This window comes from Urocampus carinirostris, chromosome 9 (genome assembly GCF_059441175.1).
Source record: "Urocampus carinirostris isolate Australia breed hairy pipefish chromosome 9, RoL_Ucar_1.0, whole genome shotgun sequence".
Lineage (NCBI taxonomy): Eukaryota > Metazoa > Chordata > Actinopteri > Syngnathiformes > Syngnathidae > Urocampus > Urocampus carinirostris.
This window is the reverse complement of record NC_142357.1, coordinates 18857275-18877434: the sequence shown is the minus strand read 5'-3', so window position 1 is coordinate 18877434 and position 20160 is coordinate 18857275. Positions and strand designations below refer to the sequence as shown.

Below are 20160 nucleotides of genomic sequence, written 5' to 3'. Positions count from 1 at the left end.
AAATCAGAAAGTTGAACAATAAAGAACTTTAGCACTGAAGAAATGTACTTGTTTTTTTTTTTTCAGTTCGAGATCAAAAATAAATAAACTCGGCTCTTTAATTTAATTGGTCAATAAAGTTTTAGTTAAAATCATTTATTGACGACCCAATTTTGCTACAAGGGGACCCGCCATTGTTAAGTGTCTGTCAGGTCTAAAGCAACCACTTACACATGGGAAAGCTAAAAAAGAAAATATTGACTAATCATAGGAGGAAATTCAGGCAAAGACTTTTTTAACTTTCAGCTGCAGCTGGAGGAAGGTTGATTTCGTCTGGACAGAAGGTTGCTTTCGTCTCGACGGTCGCGCCTTTTCTAAAACCCTTCCCCCGAAAAAGAAACTCCCTCTGCCCCTCCCCCCTGGGGCGGTACCAACATTTTTAAACAAAGAAACAGGATGCAATCTGAGTAGAAATACACACCTTAGAGCAAATACATTTAAGCCTACCTTACAGAAAAAAGAATTCACTTTAGAATTGCTATGTAGCAGATTCAACAAAGTATGGGACTAAAAAGGTTTTTTCATTCTGTTTCCCTGATATTGGAAACAAGTGTTGTGCTCCGAAAAGGCCAGACGAGATCAAATAGAAATAAACTCGGCTCTTTAATTTAATTGGTCAAATAAGTTTTGGTTAAAATAATTTATTGACAACCCAATTTTGCTACAAGGGGACCTGCCATTGTTAAGTATCTTGTTTTCATCCGATGACGTCACAGCTCTGGACTATGTCAGCACCGTGATGAATTGATACATATTTTTCTGATACTGAATTTATATCAGTTTGGTATAAAACAATTTGTGTTTGAGAACAGAGGTAGATTATGTATTTATATTTTATTATGTATTACGTATTTAAATGAAAATCCATATTTACATTTTTAACTAGCCAGACACTCTTGGTGCTCAGCCCCCAAACCTCTGGACCTAATGTTGTCCTTGCAAAGTAGACGATTTGAATACAACTTCTGCTGTTTTGTACAAATGAACATACTGGATTTTGTATTTCGATACAATTTTGCTGACAAATGAGCACAGTTGAAAAAACTTGGTTTTGATGCTAATCGCTAATGCTTGTGATTGCCTTTTTGGTGGTTATAGAAACACTTGCCTAACATTGGGTTAACAATTTGAACAATAATGATCAGTTAAAACAACAATTTGAACAGAAAATATTTTAGGAAATGTCCTCAATTGGCCTTTTCCATTATGTGTACTTGAGTCTGGCGTGACAAAGCTGCAAAGAGTCCAAGTTATCGTGCGGCTTAGCCGCTCCATCTTCCTGTTGTGAGGAGCCTCCCCGCCGGTGCTCATCTTTGGGCTTTTTGCTCTTACTCGTGCGGAGTCGGGCGGGTTTAAAAAAAATGATTCTGTCTGTCGCTCTAGCCTCTGCTGTGCAGACGACAGTGTGAGGCTGCGGAGGAACCGAAAAATGTGATTTACTTTGCCCCTTTTAGAGTGAGATGACGCGCAATGGCGTGACTGAAGGGGGAGTCTTTCGGCAGCCCGGCTCACTCTTTTACTGCCGTCATGCTGGCTCACAGATGCCTTCACCATGGTGTAAATAGCCGTGTTGCTCAGCTCATGCTGAGATATCAGGTTTTCTGGGTTTTTGTTTCGATGCCAAGAATTGGAACGCACTCATTCAGCAACTATTGTATGAAAATGTTCTCGCTCAAGAAAATCAGACAAGAAAGTAATACAAGTAACACAGACCCTTCGCTACTTCGCGCTTCAGTTATCGCTGGTTCTCTACTTTGCGGATTTTGAATTTACATGTCTTTATTCTCATTGCTATCCAGGTATCTATCGTTTATTGTGGTGAGAGAGACCAAACAGCAAGCGCTGCACAGGGCAGATAGTATGTGTGTGTATCAGGTGGGCTTGACTGTCTAGTTGTGATACGCTAATGTATGCTGTCAGTCAAACACAGGGCTTTGAGCGACTCGTTACATTGAAAACAAATTCATCAATTAATTCCAACTCTATTATTATCGGGTTCCAAAAGCAACTGGGGCGGCTTCGGAAAAAGACAGGAGCAGTGCTGCTGGTCCAGCCACTGCTAACGGCTAAGCTAACAACTCAACAAATGCAGACCCTTTATCTTGCCAACAGCAGGACCATTAGCCATGAAATGGATGAGCTGGAACTATAACTCGTGGGAAACCATTCGATACTGTTTTAGTTTTATCATCGCAAAGATCTGGTAATTTTGGAGGACACCTTCAAATACTTGGGAGTAACTCTGGAGGACAAACCTACCTTTGATCAGTATACCGCATATATTAAAAAAAAAAGAGTCCACAAATACGACTAGTTATCCATAAACTCAAAGGACTATACGTCGCACCTCACTTCCTGTTACTACTGTACATAAGCTATGTTATGGCCCAATCTCACGTAGCACTAACACAGCAGCTAAAACAATTGGCCTATCCAAACTCTCATATTTAAATAACAGCACCTTCATCTGACTGTCAAACACAATAATCCAGGATATCAGTCACCCAGTACACCAATACTTCATCCCACTACGATCAGGGCACAGCTACAGAACATCAAGATTTAGGAGCACCCGCCTCGGGAAAAGCCTGATCCCATATGTCATAACCCTTTTAAACAACGGGCCCCGCTAACCCATCCAACTATGTGCCCTCATTGTACCACTGTCATATATGTTTGTCATTCTGCTGTTTTTGTAAAGTAATGTCTGTTGTTTTCCTTCTGTATAGTCTGTGGAAGTGAATTTCTCTAAGGGCACCAATAAATTAAGTATAAAGCTAATCTAAACACCAAAGGATGCTCTTACTACTACTAGAGTGCAAATTTTAATGCCCTGTTAAGGCTGTGTTACTGCTGTGTTGCTGCTGAGTTACTGTTACATTATTATTATTATTATTACTGTTTCTGTGTAACATATTTCTTGTAAATATCACGTCACCATATTGGACCTGAGGTTTCTAGTTAATTGTTTTTCCTCTAAAAATGCACTTATTATCAGGTCCGCTCTTTTCTTATTGATAATAACAGCACTTTTTGTTTGTATCCATATCAGGGTGATGTAAATAATGAACAAAACATATGAACCAATAAAAGTCGCTCACAAGCCCGCTCGGGCTCAGTCCTATTCCGATTAGACATGCCAAACAAAAATAATGCTATCTTTTTGCCCTTTATATGGCCACGCCCGACAAAGCCCGGACACAAAGTCACATAGACCATCGTGCGCCCCGGTTTCTCACGCATGGTGAGCTTTTCCCGCTGTATATATTTCTCATGTGTGTGTGTGTGTGTGCAGGTTCAGTGCAGATACCATGGGAGCGTGCTATCTCACCCAACAAAGTGCCATATTACATCAAGTAAGTGGAACATCACGGTCACTTGCTACAGTTTGTTTCCATCCCCCGACACGGAAGCCATGCAAAAAGAAGGGAGGACATGTTGTTTTTCATTTTAGGTTGAATGACTTGAACGTCATGGATCACTTATAAGCCCACTGATGTTTGAAGACAATTGTGTTTTCCGCTGGTCCACAATGACCTTGTAGAGCTGTTTGAATGTCTGTGGTTTATATCCTGCAGCATTGGTTGTCAAACTTTGGCCTTACAATATACTATGCCGTAAACGTAGCATTTATTTGCAGTAAATTTAGCGAGGTAAGCATTTTTAAAAGTTCGTGAGCACTTATGTGGGCTTGCGTGACAGTTAGAGAAAATATGTTATTCCTGCCTGCCGTGATTATTGAAAGTGAGCTGACTGTCACATCATCACATAAAAAGACATCCCCTTAATTAATAGGCTTTTTTAGAACACTGTTTTTTTTTTACTTATTTACTCCAAATATAAACTGGTGTATCAATCTAACCAACAAAGTACATTCACTAACTAGATAAAAGAATAAGGAATTTCTGTTTCTTAAAATTATCAGTGACTTGGCAATATACATGTGTCGGACTTTGTTTCTATGTTTTCGTCATTGTTGAACTGTTCTATGTGAACAATAGTTATCAGTGAATGATCAGCCATAGAATTTTATTGTGGCAAAAAAAGCGTTCCATTGCATACAATCTCGTCCATTTATATAGTTATGCCATCATCAGGCAACCACTTTTTGGGCGCTGCTGCTTTGTATGTGCATCCTCATTTGTGATGGTTGTTATGCTCTTGCTGATGATGAATAATATTTATACGAGGTATCTGCAACACAACTTTGAGGAATTGTCTCTTTTAAATTTCATTTTTAAAGTCGTTCTTGCAGCTTTTGTATCCAACACACAAACACGGTGAAGCAGTCTTTCCTTTTAATAGCTTCCAAATGTGGAATAAATTGCCCAGAAAGAGCAAAGACGTAGACTAGTGCCAGTTCTATTCAAATCTTTACTTACTTGTTAAGAAATAAACAACTTACACAAACCTGTGTGAGTGGTTTTAATGTTTTGAATTGTCTGGCTTTGTTTTAATGATTTTGGCCGATTTTTTTGTAGTTTAACTTTTTTCTATCAGGAAACACTTAGTCTTGCCTTTGCTATTTAAATAAATGTGTCACATAAATGTTTGAAATGTTCTTTTTCTTTTTTGCAGCCATCAAGCGCAGACCACATGCTGGGACCACCCAAAGATGACGGAACTCTACCAAGCGCTTGGTGAGTAACATGCTGCACTGCCTCGATAAGTCTCTGCCTTGTTATTGGGTATGGTGAGGCAGCCTGACGAATATGGCGCATGGGATTTTGCTTCCTTTCAGTTTATTTTTTAATTTTTATGCTTTATGATATCAACATTTGTATTATGATTATGAAAAAATAAAGAATGAAAGAAGGAAGGAACAAAAGAAGGGAGGAAGTGAGAAGTGAGGAAAGAAAGGAAGGAAGGAAGGAAGGAAGGAAGGAAGGAAGGAAGGAAGGAAGGAAGGAAGGAAGAAAGGAAGGAAGGAAGGAAGGAAGGAAGGAAGGAAGGAAGGAAGGAAGGAAAGAATGAAGGAACAAAAGAAGGGAGGAAGTGAGAAGTGAGGAAAGAAAGGAAGGATGGAAGGAAGGAAGGAAGGAAGGAAGGAAGGAAGGAAGGAAGGAAGGAAGGAAGGAAGGAAGGAAAGAATGAAGGAAGGAAGAAAGCAAAATAGAGGGAAAGAGAGAAAAAAGACAAGAAAGATAGAGGGAAGAAAAGACAAGAAAGAAAGAGGAAAGTAAAGAGAAAAAAGAGTGAAGGCAAAACAAGAAAAAAGAGAGAGGGAAATACAAGAAAGAAAGGAGAAGGAAAGTGAGAATGAAAGACCTGAAAGAAAGAGAGAAGGACAGACAACAAAGAAAGCAGGAAGAAAAAAAACAGAAGAAAAGGGCAAGTAAAAAAAAACAAGAAAGAAAAGCTTCGGAATTGGGTTTTCTTTCCCCATATCCATACCTGGTCTTACTACTAGGCCTTACTTAAATTGCATCACTATCATGTGAAAAAATGTGAATTCTCTAAATTGTGGTTAAATTTGTTAATTGTAAATCTTCTCTCTGTGGTGCAATAGTTATTGAAAGATTATTTTTTTAATTTCAATATTAAATATATGTTGTTTTAATGTAAAAAACAAAAATAATAACAATTTGGGGTGTGTTCCATTGTGTTTTTATCCTTGTGGAAAAAAAGCTCTAAATATGAGTTATGAGTGAGTTATTAAATGGGACCAACCCACTATTTGGATCAAATCGACTCATTTTTATCTTTCGTTTTGTACAAATAACCCAATTGTTTGGATTGTTCTAAGAAAAGATAAACTGTGCTTTTCAAACAAAATCCTTTTTTTGCAGAATTATGACACATTTTTGTGTTAGTTTTTTTCTAAAACAATACAAGTCAATTAAACCCAAGAATTGAGTTTGGCCAAGACTTAGAATGTTTTTCAGTGAATTCTGTAGATAATTATTTTTTTTCACAATACAGCAACGATTACAATAGTTGATAACAGTAATTAATGATAAAGAAGAAGTAATAATAATAGATCGAAGGAAACATAACATGTACTTTAGTGATGACTAAAACAAACCTACAAATGTTTACAAAAGTTACGGCACAATACTTTTTTCCATTTTGTAAAGATATAATGCATAATCTAATTACAATGTAAAGGGCTTTTGGATCCTTCTAAAACAATTTAATAATGAAGAGCTATGTATAGTCTGTTAAAGTCAGGCTTTTTTAAATTGCACCTGACCCCCATGACTCCTGACTAAGGAAACAGGGTCCGATATCTCATTCCTCAAAGAGACACATTTTGAGTCACGCACCTCAACCGGGCCATCACGTCAGCTTTACGCTGCGGGGGCACAAGCTGTCACATAACTCATTAACAAGTCGTGTGTTTAAAAGGAAGAAAGGGAAAAAAAAACCTTAGGGACCGCATCGCTGCTTCACTGATTGCCTTTCGCTTAACCTTTAATTAACTGTAATTAAACAAAATCATGCACTAGTGATGTTAACCTCATTTGACAAAATGAAGGGAAGAACACGAAAAAGGGACCCGAAGCCCAAACAACTTGTGGGGTCTTGATGACAAACATCCGTTTGTGTATTCTTGTCTCCATCAGCGGATTTGAACAACATCAAATTCTCGGCGTACAGAACAGCCATGAAGCTGCGACGGGTTCAGAAGGCTCTCAGATGTAAGTAACACTCTCACAACATCCACTGATAAGGCACATAGCTTATATCAACAAAATCTCACCGCAGAGCGACAGCACCTCTGACTAAACAGAAATAGGCCATCAAAGGTGATGGCTACACAAAGTTCAAATACCATATTTATTTGTGTTATAACACAAACTATGTAAAATGTCCTAAATTTTGATTGGAAATCTGTATATAATGTGGTTTTCATTTTTCTCAGTTTATTCTAAGCACTGTAAGAGACAAACTTTGAATATGTGTGGCAATGATTATAATCACACACAATACCAACATAAAATGTACACTTTATTTATTCAGTTATCCTTCAAAGTTCGATTAATCTTCAGACAGACCAAATGGTTGTTTCCCTCGTAGTGATTTTTTGGATTTATTTATATATTTCAGTATGACTTTCAGTTTTTTACATTCTCTAACATTTTGTTCTGGTACCGGGTATAAAAATTGTGTGATAATGAGATAACAATGAGTGCATTTCGTATGGCATCTATATCACTGGTGATCTAGTGGTAATGATTGGGTTATGGCAGAGGCTCTCACCGCCATAACCCAGATATAATTGCTGTGACTTCAAATGTTTTGCAAATGTGATCAACATTATATTTTGACTAATCAATCATAGAAAGAATACGGTAATAATTTATACCAATGTAAAACCTCGTCTACAGACGCTGCCCTACTTACGAACGAGATAGCTTCCCGACGATTGTTCATAAGTTGCTTCAGTGCTATATTTTGTGTGTTTAAGGTTTATCTAAGTATGTTAAAAGTAGTTTACTAAAACTGCCACATAAGATGTAGAGTTATGACCCAACCACAGTCAGAACAAACAAGTAAAATGCAATACTGTAATCCAGACTCATCCTGCAATATGTGGAATCGGCAAAGTAACACTGTTGACCAAATAAGCAATGTGTGTAGAATGAGTTGAATATATTCACTGGGCATGCAAGGTAGGCGTTTTGTAAAAGCTGATGCTGGGCAGGCAATAATAGACATGTATTCTGGAGAATCTTATATTTGTGTCCGTGTCTAATGCCTTCAGCTGGTGCGCATGGCCATCTTTCTATGTGCGCTGCAATTTAAATTGTCTCTTTTTTCACGTAATATTTTTTTATGCTGCGATGCACTAAGACCATAAGGGGTCTGTTGTCATAGTGGTCTGTGATCAGCGCTTTGTCTGGCCCCTCACTTAGAACCTGTTTGTCATGGGTGACCCTACCAGGGGCTTGGAGCCCCCAGACAACATAGCTCCTTGGCTCATTGGGACCCTCAAACTCCTCCACGACAGTAAGGTAGCAGATCATGAAGGAGCCGGGCTCCAGAGGGGGGCCAGGGTAACCCACGTCCAGGCAAGGGAAATCATGAGCTAAAGTTATTAAGGTGAGAAGCTCAGTCATTCGAGAGGGACTCAGTGTAGAGCCGCTGCTACGCCGCACAGGATCCAGTTGAGGTGGCTTGGGCATCTGATAAGGATGCCTCCATAGGAGGTGTTCCAGGAATGTCACACCAACCTAGGACACGCTGGAAAGACTACGTCTCCATGCTAGCCTGCGAACCCTATGAGCTGGATGTTGTGGCTGGGTAGAGGAGATCTGGGCTTCCCTGCTGAAGCTTCTGCCCCCCAGTGACCAACATAAGCAAAAAAAATGGATGTATGGATGGGCACTGAGGCGACAAAGTAGTAAGCGTGAAAAAGCGAGGGATGTTTAAACATAAAAATACAAAGTAACAAAAGAGCGCAGTGTTTGATTCAAATAACCCAATCAAAAAGACTCGACAAGGAAACCTTGGCCCAGAAATCTTGAAAGCAGGGCAGGATGCTTGGAAGTAACCTCCAATGCAGGAAACAAGCACTTGCACGGATCAGTTAAAGTGAAAACCCTTGAGAGAAAACTCAAAAGTACGACGCGAAGCCTCGACAAACTGACAGAAGTGTCATTCAGTAACTTTTGCGAGGGCAAAGCAGAGTTTTAATTTTATGTGACAGAATAAATGCCTGTGAAAAAGAGTCACAACTACAAGAATCTTAGTACCATAGAAACTGCATAGCCCACTTCACAAGGGAACAAATGATGTGAATACAATACTTGACCAGTGGTTAATATACTGTTGCCATTTAAGCTAATTCACTTCGACAAGCTCGTCTATAGAATGAGATGTAATGCATTTACAATGGCTCCCAGAGTTTTTCATTCGGAATCATTGCCCCACTTTGTTTTTCCCAGTTCTTTACATGTCTCAGCTCTTTGCATTAGAGCCATCAAATTCACTTCCAACGTTCACCAGTTCCTTAGCATCAGGTAATTAGAGCCACTAATTGACCTATTTGACATGGAGAGGAGACGATAATCATTTTGTGCCGCGTGGTTAAGCCTAGAATATGTTCCGCTTCAGGGTCAAAGCCCTAGTTACGCGGCCAGGAAATCTTTTACTCCGCGGTTGTTTCTCAAGAGGAGCCAGGCTTCTAAATGGGTACTCGATAGAAGATAGCATCGGTGCTTGTGGGGACGATGTGTTAAAAATACTGCGGCGTCATTAGTTTTTGCCTCGGCCAGACGTATTCATCACACTCGCTCTTTGTGTGGCAAAGGTGCATTAGAATGTCGCCCGCCGTCTGGATGTGTGATTAAAGCTTACTGAACCTAATGGCCAAGAAGAAATATGACTTGAGTTATAAATTTTATGTGTTCAACTTTTTAAAAAAATCACCTATTGCATGCAATTGTGCTCTGAAATTTAAACGTGAAAATCCATCACACTAGAGGTCACATTATTTATGTTTCTATCATCGTTCGGATTTCCGTTCTTCAAAAAAATCTATTATAAATTACCAGTAACCTTTTTGCAAGGTTGATTACGTACTTAGCAGCTCAAGTGGTCTATGGGCGCCACGCCGGTGACCTGTAAGCAAAGCAAAGATCAGCTATGCTCTAAAGTAGGGGTCGGGAACCTAGGGCTGGTGAGTCACATTTGGTTATTTTCATGAGTACATATGGGTCGGTGGATAATATAGAACATGCACATTTTTTTGAATGTGATACGTAATTCAGAACCGATTACTGCGCATGCAAAGCTAAGACAATAATGCTGTTGTAAGGGTTCGATCTAATGTATATAGAACACAGTTTAGACTACAGTTTGCAGTCAAGGTGTCACCCCAACAGAACCTGTTTTAGCTGTAAACTGCCAAATGATCCCTTATATTGAAGCTCATTAAACAATCTATGTTCATTGTTGAGACACTTTATGATGATGTGATGTTTTTCCAGAAAAACTTTGCTTGCACCTTGTTTTGAAACAATTATTTAGGACAAAATTGACTCATGAGTATCTGCGGGAGGGAGACTCTGTATCCTTGAAATGAGCCAGGTTAGCATTTTGATCAAAGGATTGAAATATAACCGTCCTGAATGTATCGGTTCTACGACCTGTAGTTCCAGTTCATCTGTTTCATGGGTAATGGATCTGGCATTGATGGGATACAGGCTCAGCAGGGGTGGTCTGTTACATAGCCATAGCAGTAGGCCAGACCTGCAGCACAGATTTTGCTCTTTCTCTCGATGCCGCCTCATTCCCTTCATGGACCTGATAACAATCCACAGAGCACCTGCTGGTGGTCACCATTTCTTTGCACTTATCCCCAAACACCTGAATGGATTAATGAATGAATCAAAACTTTATTTTGAACATTAGAAAACAAAAATAGGACAAAACAATGACTCAACAACAAAAATAACGTTAACATAACATGTTTGAAAAGGGGTAGTAAGAAGCAGACGCTTATTTTTCATACTCCTTCATCTTCCCTATTAATTAAATTTTACAGATAGCTCCTCTTTTGTGTCTAAATATTGGAAGACTTCATGGATATACATATTACATAGGTCGGATATCAATAATTATGATGGTTTCACAATGCTATGTATATTTTGCTTAACTAGTACCATATCAATGTCAAAACACTCCATGGACGTTTTATTTTTACAGTTGTTTACCACGTCTAAGATCTCTGATTCCGTAACCTCAGACAAAAACATGGTCTTGGGGTTAATTTTCATCAGTGACTCAAATTGCTTACTACTGCACTCTGGGATATCTGCAGCTAGCTCTGGTCCAACATTTACAAAAAAACTATTAAAATAAATCATTAGAATATAAATTTGTAATGATCAGTGAAAGACACCTCAGATACCTGACAATTGTCCTTTTTTCATGAATATTTATAATTTTTTGTTAGCTTTTTGATGAAATTTGAACAATTCCTGCTGCACACCAGACAACCTCTCATGGCATACTGGTGTGCCGTAATGCACTCACCGTAAAGCACTGCTATCTTACCTTCAGGAAGCATCGAAAATACTGTTCTGGCACATTTACTTGCCAGACTAACAACAGAGTCCGTTTCTGGAAGAAGAATCCATATATTATAAATGACATGCACTTCCTGGTTATGTGCTATGAATCATTAGGATAGTAGAGATGGTAATACGATAATGGTCATTTAATGGCGTCTTGATTTGTGGCGTCCTCTTTTACCGGATGGCCCAACCTCCATTAACCTTCAGCCTGTGTCTACTTCACGGTATCCAACATGTCCGACGTTCACGGCCCAATCCTGCGCTCGAATTCCGTTAAATTGTCTTTCAATGACTCGTGCTCTTGTCCGCACTTTTATCTCCTCGGCCCTCCTTCAGTCTTTGACTCCAATATCATTAGAGCATTTAATTGGCTGCTCGTCCGTACATCTGTAGCTACCCTTGCACTTCGAATTCAGAGCGGTACAGCATCAAGAACGCACCTCAGCCACATTTTTAGGTGATTGTGTCCTTATTTTCAACCTCGCTATCGATCGGGCCATTTATACTTTCCGGCAACGTGCAGCCTTTTAGCTGCTCGATACTGACGCACCATCAGATGCACTATCAAATTAGTTTAGAAGTGAGAATATTACATTTGTGTCGCTTCTCTTGAAGCATCCACTTAAGCGGGGCTTGGAAAAAGGCTGAATCAGCCGTGCTCTTCTTTATTGAGGGTAGGTCGATGCAAGTGGTTTGACAATTACGCCTGGATCTTTAGCTGTGTGAAAACACACTGAATAGGTGCTAAAAGAAAAAATGGCCTGGCGTTGCCGGGCTGATTGCATTTGGCTGCTTAAAGTGCTCGGTGGTCGGGAGTAGCAGTTCCCAATTTTGCCGCCAGAGTGGTATAGAGACCCAACGAAAACAGACTGCACAAAAGTAGATGGTTATCAATTTAGGGGGTATTATTATGGAGTATCACGACACTTAACCTAGCTGAAGATACTCGGGGAGGTTTAAAATACAACTATGTACATTTTCACAGAAATCTGTTCTGCCGTTTCAGAGTTTAAAGTATTTTCACTACCACCGTGTTAAAATGCATAGTTTCCGTAGCTAGTTTTATTTCTATATTTAACACATACATTGGGCATACCTGATAATTGGGCGCAGGTGCCATCTGCTGCGGCCGCCTTAAGACAACACAGACGATCATACGAGTATCTGGATACAAAAATACCTCAGGAGCAAAACTGTGTTTTGTTGTGGTTTATTTAAGTATTGATTTCAAAGTAAAACACACAGATAAAACAACATTTTAAAAAAAGAGTACCGTAGCAATTCGCACAACTGGGTCTGAGAAGTCTTCTTTTACAGTTGTGCTCTGCTCGATGATGTATAGCTCGAGTCCTTCCTTCAACTCGGGCCACCTCGCCTCATTTCCGCAAAACTTAGCTGCATTTTCTTTACTTGTCGGAATTCGCTTTTCAGCTTCCTCCACTTGGGAACCATCAATTCATTAATCTTTAATTCACTTGCGCCTGCCCTGTTTCCATGTTCTTCCACGTAACGACAATGAACACACCATGGCAGACGAAAACACGGAACGTGTTCAATGGAGGAAAATATAAAGTATAAAAAACTCTTGCTAAATATGCTACAGCGTTAGCATCCGTGAGTACTTCCACAAACAATGAGCTTATTGTGCGTGACGTCACATCTCCTCTTCTGTGAATGCGGGACGCTTGTTGCATTCACACATGATGATGACGCATACAAGTCACAGATTGCATACAAGTGACATTTAGTTTGAAATGTTACTGATATCACAAAAACATTGCATTCCACCCAAAAACACTATTATTAAGTTTGCTGACGATACCACCTTGATCGGCCTCATCTCTGAAGGGGACGAGGCGGCATACAGGGATGAGGTTGAGTCACTTTAAACGTGGTGCTCGGAAAACCACCTCATATTGAACACAACAAAAACAAAAGAACTGATTCTGGATTTCAGAAGGAATGGCAGGAATCCAGCACCACTCATCATAAAAGGAGACTGCGTAGAGAGAGTCCACTCGTTCAAATTTCTGGGCGTGCACATCTCCGACGACCTCTCCTGGTCTGCAAACACCAGAGCGGTGGTAGGGAAGGCCCAGCAGCGACTGCACTTCCTGAGATTGCTCAGGAAAAATAACCTAAAACAGCAGCTGCAGGTGTCTTTCTACAAAGCCACAGTGGAGAGCATCCTAACATACTGCATCACGGTGTGGTATGCGGGGTGCACAGCAGCAGACAGGAAAAAGCTCCAGAGGATCATAAAAACAGCCCAGAGAATCGTCGGCTGCTCTCTGCCCAGTCTGGAGGACATTGCCTGCTCCCGCTACCTCAGCAGAGCAGAAAACATCGTCAAGGACTTTTCTCACCCCGGCCACCATCTCTTCGACCTGCTGCCTTCCGGCAAGCGCTACAGGTCACACAAAGCAAAAACGAACAGACTCAGAGACAGTTTCTTCCCCACAGCCATTACCACCCTAAACAGACACCGCACAAACAACTGAAAACTGTTGCAAAAAAAAAAAAAAAAAAACTCACACGTATGTAAAATGGTACTCACGTACATGCTGTCTGCACTATGTTTGTTCACTGCTCAACAGACACCGCACAAAAACTGAAAACTCGTGCCAACACTACCTCATACGAATATAATGTTACTCAAGTCTTGTTCTTGCACATGTCGACTGCACTACGTTTAATGCTCAAATTGCACAATGTCTGACCATTTCCTTTTTTGCACTATGATGTCTATGCTTGCACCAATGTATATGCGGACTATTTTTGCACCATGATGACTTTGCACCAAATGCAATATTGCACAACCGTTACGATACAACGTTATCACGACAACCCTGTATGTAACATCCCACATGCTGACATTGTTGTGTAAATACCATGTAAATTATAACTATAGCCTTATTCCCCTTGTTTTATAACATTATCTTCTCTGTTCCTTTATCTTCTTGCTCATACCCTCACTATGTGTAAAACTGGAGTGTCATGCCCAATTTCGTTGTCACAATATGTTAGCCCATTTGTAACAATGACAATAAAGGTATATTCTATTCTATTCTATTCTATTCTATCTAAAAATCGGAATTGAGCATTTAGCTCTGCAGTGTGAAGCTAGCCTTATATACATGTCCACACTTCACCCTTTAGCAGCCTCATGGCATCCTCAGCAACGTCTGCGCCTAACATCAATAACAGAGCACACTGCACAATAGGGCGTCCCGCTTAATTTGAAGAAAATCTGAAACTTTTATTTGCGTCTTATGTCCGTGAAAATTCACAGATTATATTTCAATTACTCATATAATCTTATATACTTAGATGGATTAAGGGCAGCACAGTGACGCAGTAGTTAGCGCGTGTGCGGCACAGTTCTGAGGTCATGAGATCGAAGCTCCTGCGTGGAGTTTGTATTTTCTCCCGGTGCTTGTGTGGGTTTCCCCCCACATTCCAAAAACATGCATGTAAGGTTAGTTGGACAGTTCAAATTGTGTGAATGAGCAGGTGAGTTGTATGTCTCAGTGCCATGCGACTGGCTGGCAACCAGTTCTGAGTTACCTCTGCCCACTGCCTGGGGATGGCCTCCAGCACCCCCGCGACCCTACTGAGGATAAGTGGTGCAGATAATGAATTGATTGATTGATGTATTAAATTGAGGTAGATACGATAATTTCTATAATGGAGCTGTTTAAGAATGAGCTATGAAGATAAAAAAAAACAAATCAACTAAAGGCAACATCTTGCATATGATTTTGCTGATTTTCACGAGTATAGCAGAATAGTAAAAAATATATAGTAAAGTAAATGTAAGATAAAAAGTAATTACGTTTTATTAAACTTTTCCACTAGCAGATACTTTATAGTGAATTATATTTTTTGTTATTGCTATTTTTGTAGAAAAACAAGATAAAAATAGAATAGAACTTGAAAAACAGTCAAAAAATTATATGAGAATTACAGCCAGAATATTATGGGCTGCCTTCTGCCCAGTGTGGAGGACATTGCCATTTTGCGATACTGCATCATAGCTATTATTAGCATTAGCATTATAAACGACTTTTCTCGCTCCAGCAACCACTTCTTTGAACTGTTGCCCTCTTGTAGGTGCTACAGATCATTTGAAACAAGGACAAACATACCCAGTGACAGTTTCTTCCCCAGGGCCATCACAATCCTAAACAAGCGTGCAAAAACTGAAAATATACCTTGCGACCCATTTAGTAATATTTGTTGATGTTAAATGTTATTAAATTACTTTTTGTTTCACTTTTGTTAGGATGAACTTTTCTCTCATTGCACTCTTATTATAACTTAGGCCATTCTCCAAGAACTATGTCGTAGATATCTGTTCCTATTTTTCTTTTTAACATCCTTAATGCATGTTTACCGAGGAGTGCCACTTCTAACCTCATCTAACCTCATTTCACCACATTGTTATCAATGACAATAAACTAAAATATATCTTGGGCCACAGTGACCACAAATGGTAAGAAAAACCTTACACTGTAATTTGGGCAGCATGATAATTTGCACTTAAAAAAAAAACATGAAACTGGTAAAAAAAATTACATTTTCAACGGAAGGTGTGCCCCGAGATTATCTAAAAGACGTTGAGAAACACTGGTTATTCACATTATCACTCAGCGGTGCTGGTAGAAATTTTCTTAGATTGTCAGGTTTGTAAAGCCCCTAATGACTATCAGATCACTGTTACTGGTTATGCTGCATCACTGATATGAGATCAGAAAATGCTAAGATGTTAAAGCAGAGGTGTCCATTTTTTTCATCTGGTGGCCACATACAGAACATTAAAATTATAAAGGAGCCACTTTGTTTTGATTTGTTTTCATTTTGTTAACTGCAATTACAAATCACTATAAACCCTTGTTTTTGTCTTGGTTTGTTTTCCTGTTTGATTGGGACATTCAAAAAAGGATTAAAACAAAAAATATTTATTTCAAAGGTTAAAAAAAGTCGATTTTCATTCACAAAAATATAATTGTTAAAGTTAAAACTTATATAAACTCTATGTTGGCAGAATTACTCAAATAAAAACAAGCATTAAGGTAAATAAAATTCCCAAGCGGGAGAGCACTGTCGGGTAGCCCATCCGGGCCAGGACCTCGGCAGCACTGACTCCTCCCGTGTGTGAAGTTAACTTTATTCACACAGAAAACAGAAAAATACACCGAAAATGCGACTTCAAAATAAAAGAGTACAAGACTGTTAAACGTATAAGAGATGCAATTAGACTGATTATTGAAACGTTACTTCGTGTGTGTGTGTGTGTGTGTGTGTGTGTGTGTGTGTGTGTGTGTGTGTGTGTGTGTGTGTGTGTGTGTGTGTGTGTGTGTGTGTGTGTGTGTGTGTGTAAAAGATTGTTTTTATATTTGGGAATATAAAAACAAGTTATATTCACACAGTGAATTCTGAGAAATATTACAACCAAAACGACCAACCTATCAATAATACGGTTTATAAAACACATAACATTTCAAGCATGTACTGCCGGCCTTTAAAATGAGGACCAGGCCACCAATGACTCCCGAGCCTTATTTTGGGCACTCCTGTGTTGGATGTTAGACAAGTTCAGGCTGGCAATATGAGAAATTGCTGTTCTTATGGCAGCAGCTTCCAAACCGGTTAGGATTTATCGTTTTGTACCCTGCAATTGGCTGGAAAGTGGTTCACTGTTTCCCCTGCCAGGGCAGCTGATAAGTGGTTTGGAAAATGGACAGATAATATATTGCTGTGGCATCTTTATACCACATTTTAAATCCCTCATTCAAAGTAATTCTTGCTAATGCAATGCTGCTATTAAAGACATGGTTCTGAGAGACCTTATCTCATACTATTAAAAAATATTTGTTTAAAGAACAATTATGAATCAATTCCTTTTTCCCTGTAGTGAGTCCACTCTGAGTGTCTATAACAGGGGATATAATGCTCAATGCTGTCATCTCTGTTGTGGTACTGAACTATGGGTTGCAGCCTTATATACATAGGGCTTCTGTTGAGTTTTTTTTCTATTTTTGATATTGGACACCTGGAAATGAGATTGCCTAGGGTGCATCTTCGTTATTTTGACCATACTTCAATGCTGTTTGTTGTTTAGACTATCATGGACTGTTTACATCATTGGCACTATTGGCCAATGATGTTGATGTTCTTTGATACCAACAGCCTTAGGGCAAATTTGTTTTTGTAACCCAGGAAATTTGCTAAAAAAATAAGTGCTCCAGAAAGACCAAAACAGTTAGAATTTTCATTCAATACTAGGCTAAAATACATGAACTATCATGCCAATGTTAACTCTAATAGAAAATCATGAGTTAAGGAATTTGAATTTATTTTATATAGTGGAATCTATACCTAATAGTCGCTGCCATGTTGTCAGGCATCTAGCTGCTACGCCGTGATAATTTGGCACTGGTTGTCTTTTGCATTAGACAACAGTCCCCTCTGATGGTCAAATATTACACACACTTTAACAGAAAAGTATAACATTTTCTCTATGTGTTAACAATACCCAACTGAGTTCAAAGAGTCCTTCTGCTTTATTTGCCACTGTGCCTGTATGCTCTTATACAAAAGTCAATTCCATTGAAGTTGGGAAAAAGTTTAAAATGTCAGTAAAATTAGAATAGAATGACTTGCAAACCTTTTCTAACCCATATTTAAATGAATACACCACAAAGACAAGATTATCCATGTTCAAACTCATAAACTTTATTTCCATAAGCAAATAATGATAAACTTAGAATTTTATAATTGCAACAAGTGCCAAAGTAGTTGGGAAAGGGGCTTCTTCACCATTGTGTTACATCACCTTTCCTTTTAATAACACTCAATAAACGTTTAGGAAGTGAGGAGACTAGTTGTTGAATCGTTGATAGTGGAATCCTTTCCCATTCTTGCTTTATGTACAGCTTCAGCTGTTCAACAGTCCGGGGTCTCCTTTGTCTTATTCTGCGCTTTATAATGCGCCACACATTTTCAATGGGAGACAGGTCAGGACTGCAGGCAGGCCAGTCAAGCACCCGCACCCTCTTACTACGAAGCCACGCTGTCGTGAGACGTGCAGTGTGTGGCTTGGCATTATCCTGCTGGAAGAAGCAAGGGCGCCCATGGTAAAGATTCTGTTTGGATGGCAACATACTTTGTTCCAAAACCTGAATGTACTTTTCTGCATTAATGGTGCCTTCACAGATGTGCAGGTTACCCATTCCTTGGCCACTCATGCACCCCCATACCATCACAGATGCTGGCTTTTGCACTTTGCGTGCATAACAGTCTGGGTGGTTCTGTTCTTCTTTGGACCGGAGGACACGACGTCCACAATTTCCAAACACAATTTGGAAAACTGACTCATCAGACCACAGAACACTTTTCCACTTTGTATCAGTCCATTTTAGATGGGCTCGGGCCCAGAGAACCCTGCGGCGTTTCTGGATGTTGTTGATGAATGGCTTACGCTTTGCAACATAAAGTTTTAACCCACACTTACGGATATAGCGTCGAACTGTATTGACTGACAGTGGTTTTCCAAAGTGTTCCTGAGCCCATGTGGTGATGTCCTTTACACATTGATGTCGGTTCTTAATGCAGTACCGCTTGAGGGCTCGGAGGTCACGGGCATTCAATAATGGTTTACGGCCATGCCGTTTACGCACAGTGATTTCTCCAGATTCCCTGAACCTTTTCACAATATTATGGACTGTAGATGATGATATCCCTAAATTCCTTGCAATTGTACTTTGAGGAATGTTGTTTTTAAACTGTTCAACAATTTGCTCACGCAGTTGTTCACAAAGAGGTGAACCTCGCCCCATCCTTGCATGTGAATGACTTAGCTTGTTCGGGTCTCCCTTTTTTATACCCAGTAACAACTCTCACCTGTTGCTAATTCATCTGTTCACCTGCAAATAGTTGGTTGATTTCCATTCATCCACTTTCTGAGTAGTTATTGACACCTGTCCCAACTATTTTGGCACGTGTTGCTGTCATCAAATTACAGAGTTGATGATTTTCTCCCAAAACAATAAAGTTTATGAGTGAAGACAATAAATATGTTGTCTTTGCTGTGCATTCATTTAAATATGGGTTGAAAAGAATTTGCAATTTACTTGGATCAATTTTTATTTGCAATTAACACACTTTCCCAACTTCATTGGAATTGAGTTTTGTACTACTTTTAGCAAAGCGGAACACATTAGGTGGGAGAAATTGGTGGTGGGAGACAGTGCTGAAGAATGATGACATGCTTGTCCTAGCGGGATTTTTATGTTTCTATTTGTTAGTGTAGCATGAAAATGGTGAAAGAAAGTAAAGGCCTGCTTCAAGTAGAGTCCAAATACAAAACTAAAACCCATGTAGGGCGGCATTAGGTCAGGAGGTAGAGCGCTCATCTTGAGATCAAGAGATCGCAGGTTCGATTCTCGTGTTAGATGTCGAAGTTCCTTGGGCAAGACACTTAATCCCTAATCCAATAAGCAGGTAGGCGCCTTGCCTGGCTGCATGGCCGCTATTGGTGTGTGAGTGTGTGTGTGAATGGGTAAGTGTGAAGCACATTGTAAAGCGCTTTGGGAGGTCTTCATTGACTTAAAAAGCGCTATATAAATGCAGACCATTTACCATTTACCATGAAAGATGAAAAAAGAGTGTACAGTATTCAAGCATCTAAGAAATGCACATACTTGCACGCGCATCATAAAGGAGCTGAGCTGGCCAGTGTTGATACTGGCCAGCAGATGATGGCAGGGAAGAGAAAGGTCCCAAATTCTGCACAGTTCTTTTAACAGGATTAGAAAATATGAAGAGTGATTCTTTAAGAATGTGTTTCTCTATTTTTGTTTTAAGTGGATTTAGTGGCGCTGAGCAACCTGGCTGAGGTGTTTAGGGAGCAGGAGTTGAATCAAGCCGAGCACGTGATGGACGTGGTTGAGGTCATCCACGGCCTGACGGCACTCTACGAAAAGTTGGAGGAGGAGAGGACTCTTCTTGTCAACATTCCTCTCTGTGTGGACATGTGTCTCAACTGGCTGCTCAATGTCTACGACAGGTGGGCTGGACTAAAAAAATATACATA

At 39.7% G+C, this 20160-nt stretch overlaps 1 protein-coding gene across 1 annotated transcript in view; it reads left to right on the top strand.

Moving 5' to 3' along the window:
* drp2 (dystrophin related protein 2) overlaps nucleotides 1-20160 on the top strand; it is a 290040-nt gene that overhangs the window by 215211 nt on the left and 54669 nt on the right. Inside the window, exons 10-13 of the mRNA XM_088344789.1 lie at nucleotides 3335-3395; nucleotides 4618-4679; nucleotides 6606-6680; nucleotides 19932-20133. Of these exons, the coding sequence (XP_088200915.1) occupies nucleotides 3335-3395; nucleotides 4618-4679; nucleotides 6606-6680; nucleotides 19932-20133 (400 nt within the window). The remainder of the gene's footprint in view (nucleotides 1-3334; nucleotides 3396-4617; nucleotides 4680-6605; nucleotides 6681-19931; nucleotides 20134-20160) is intronic.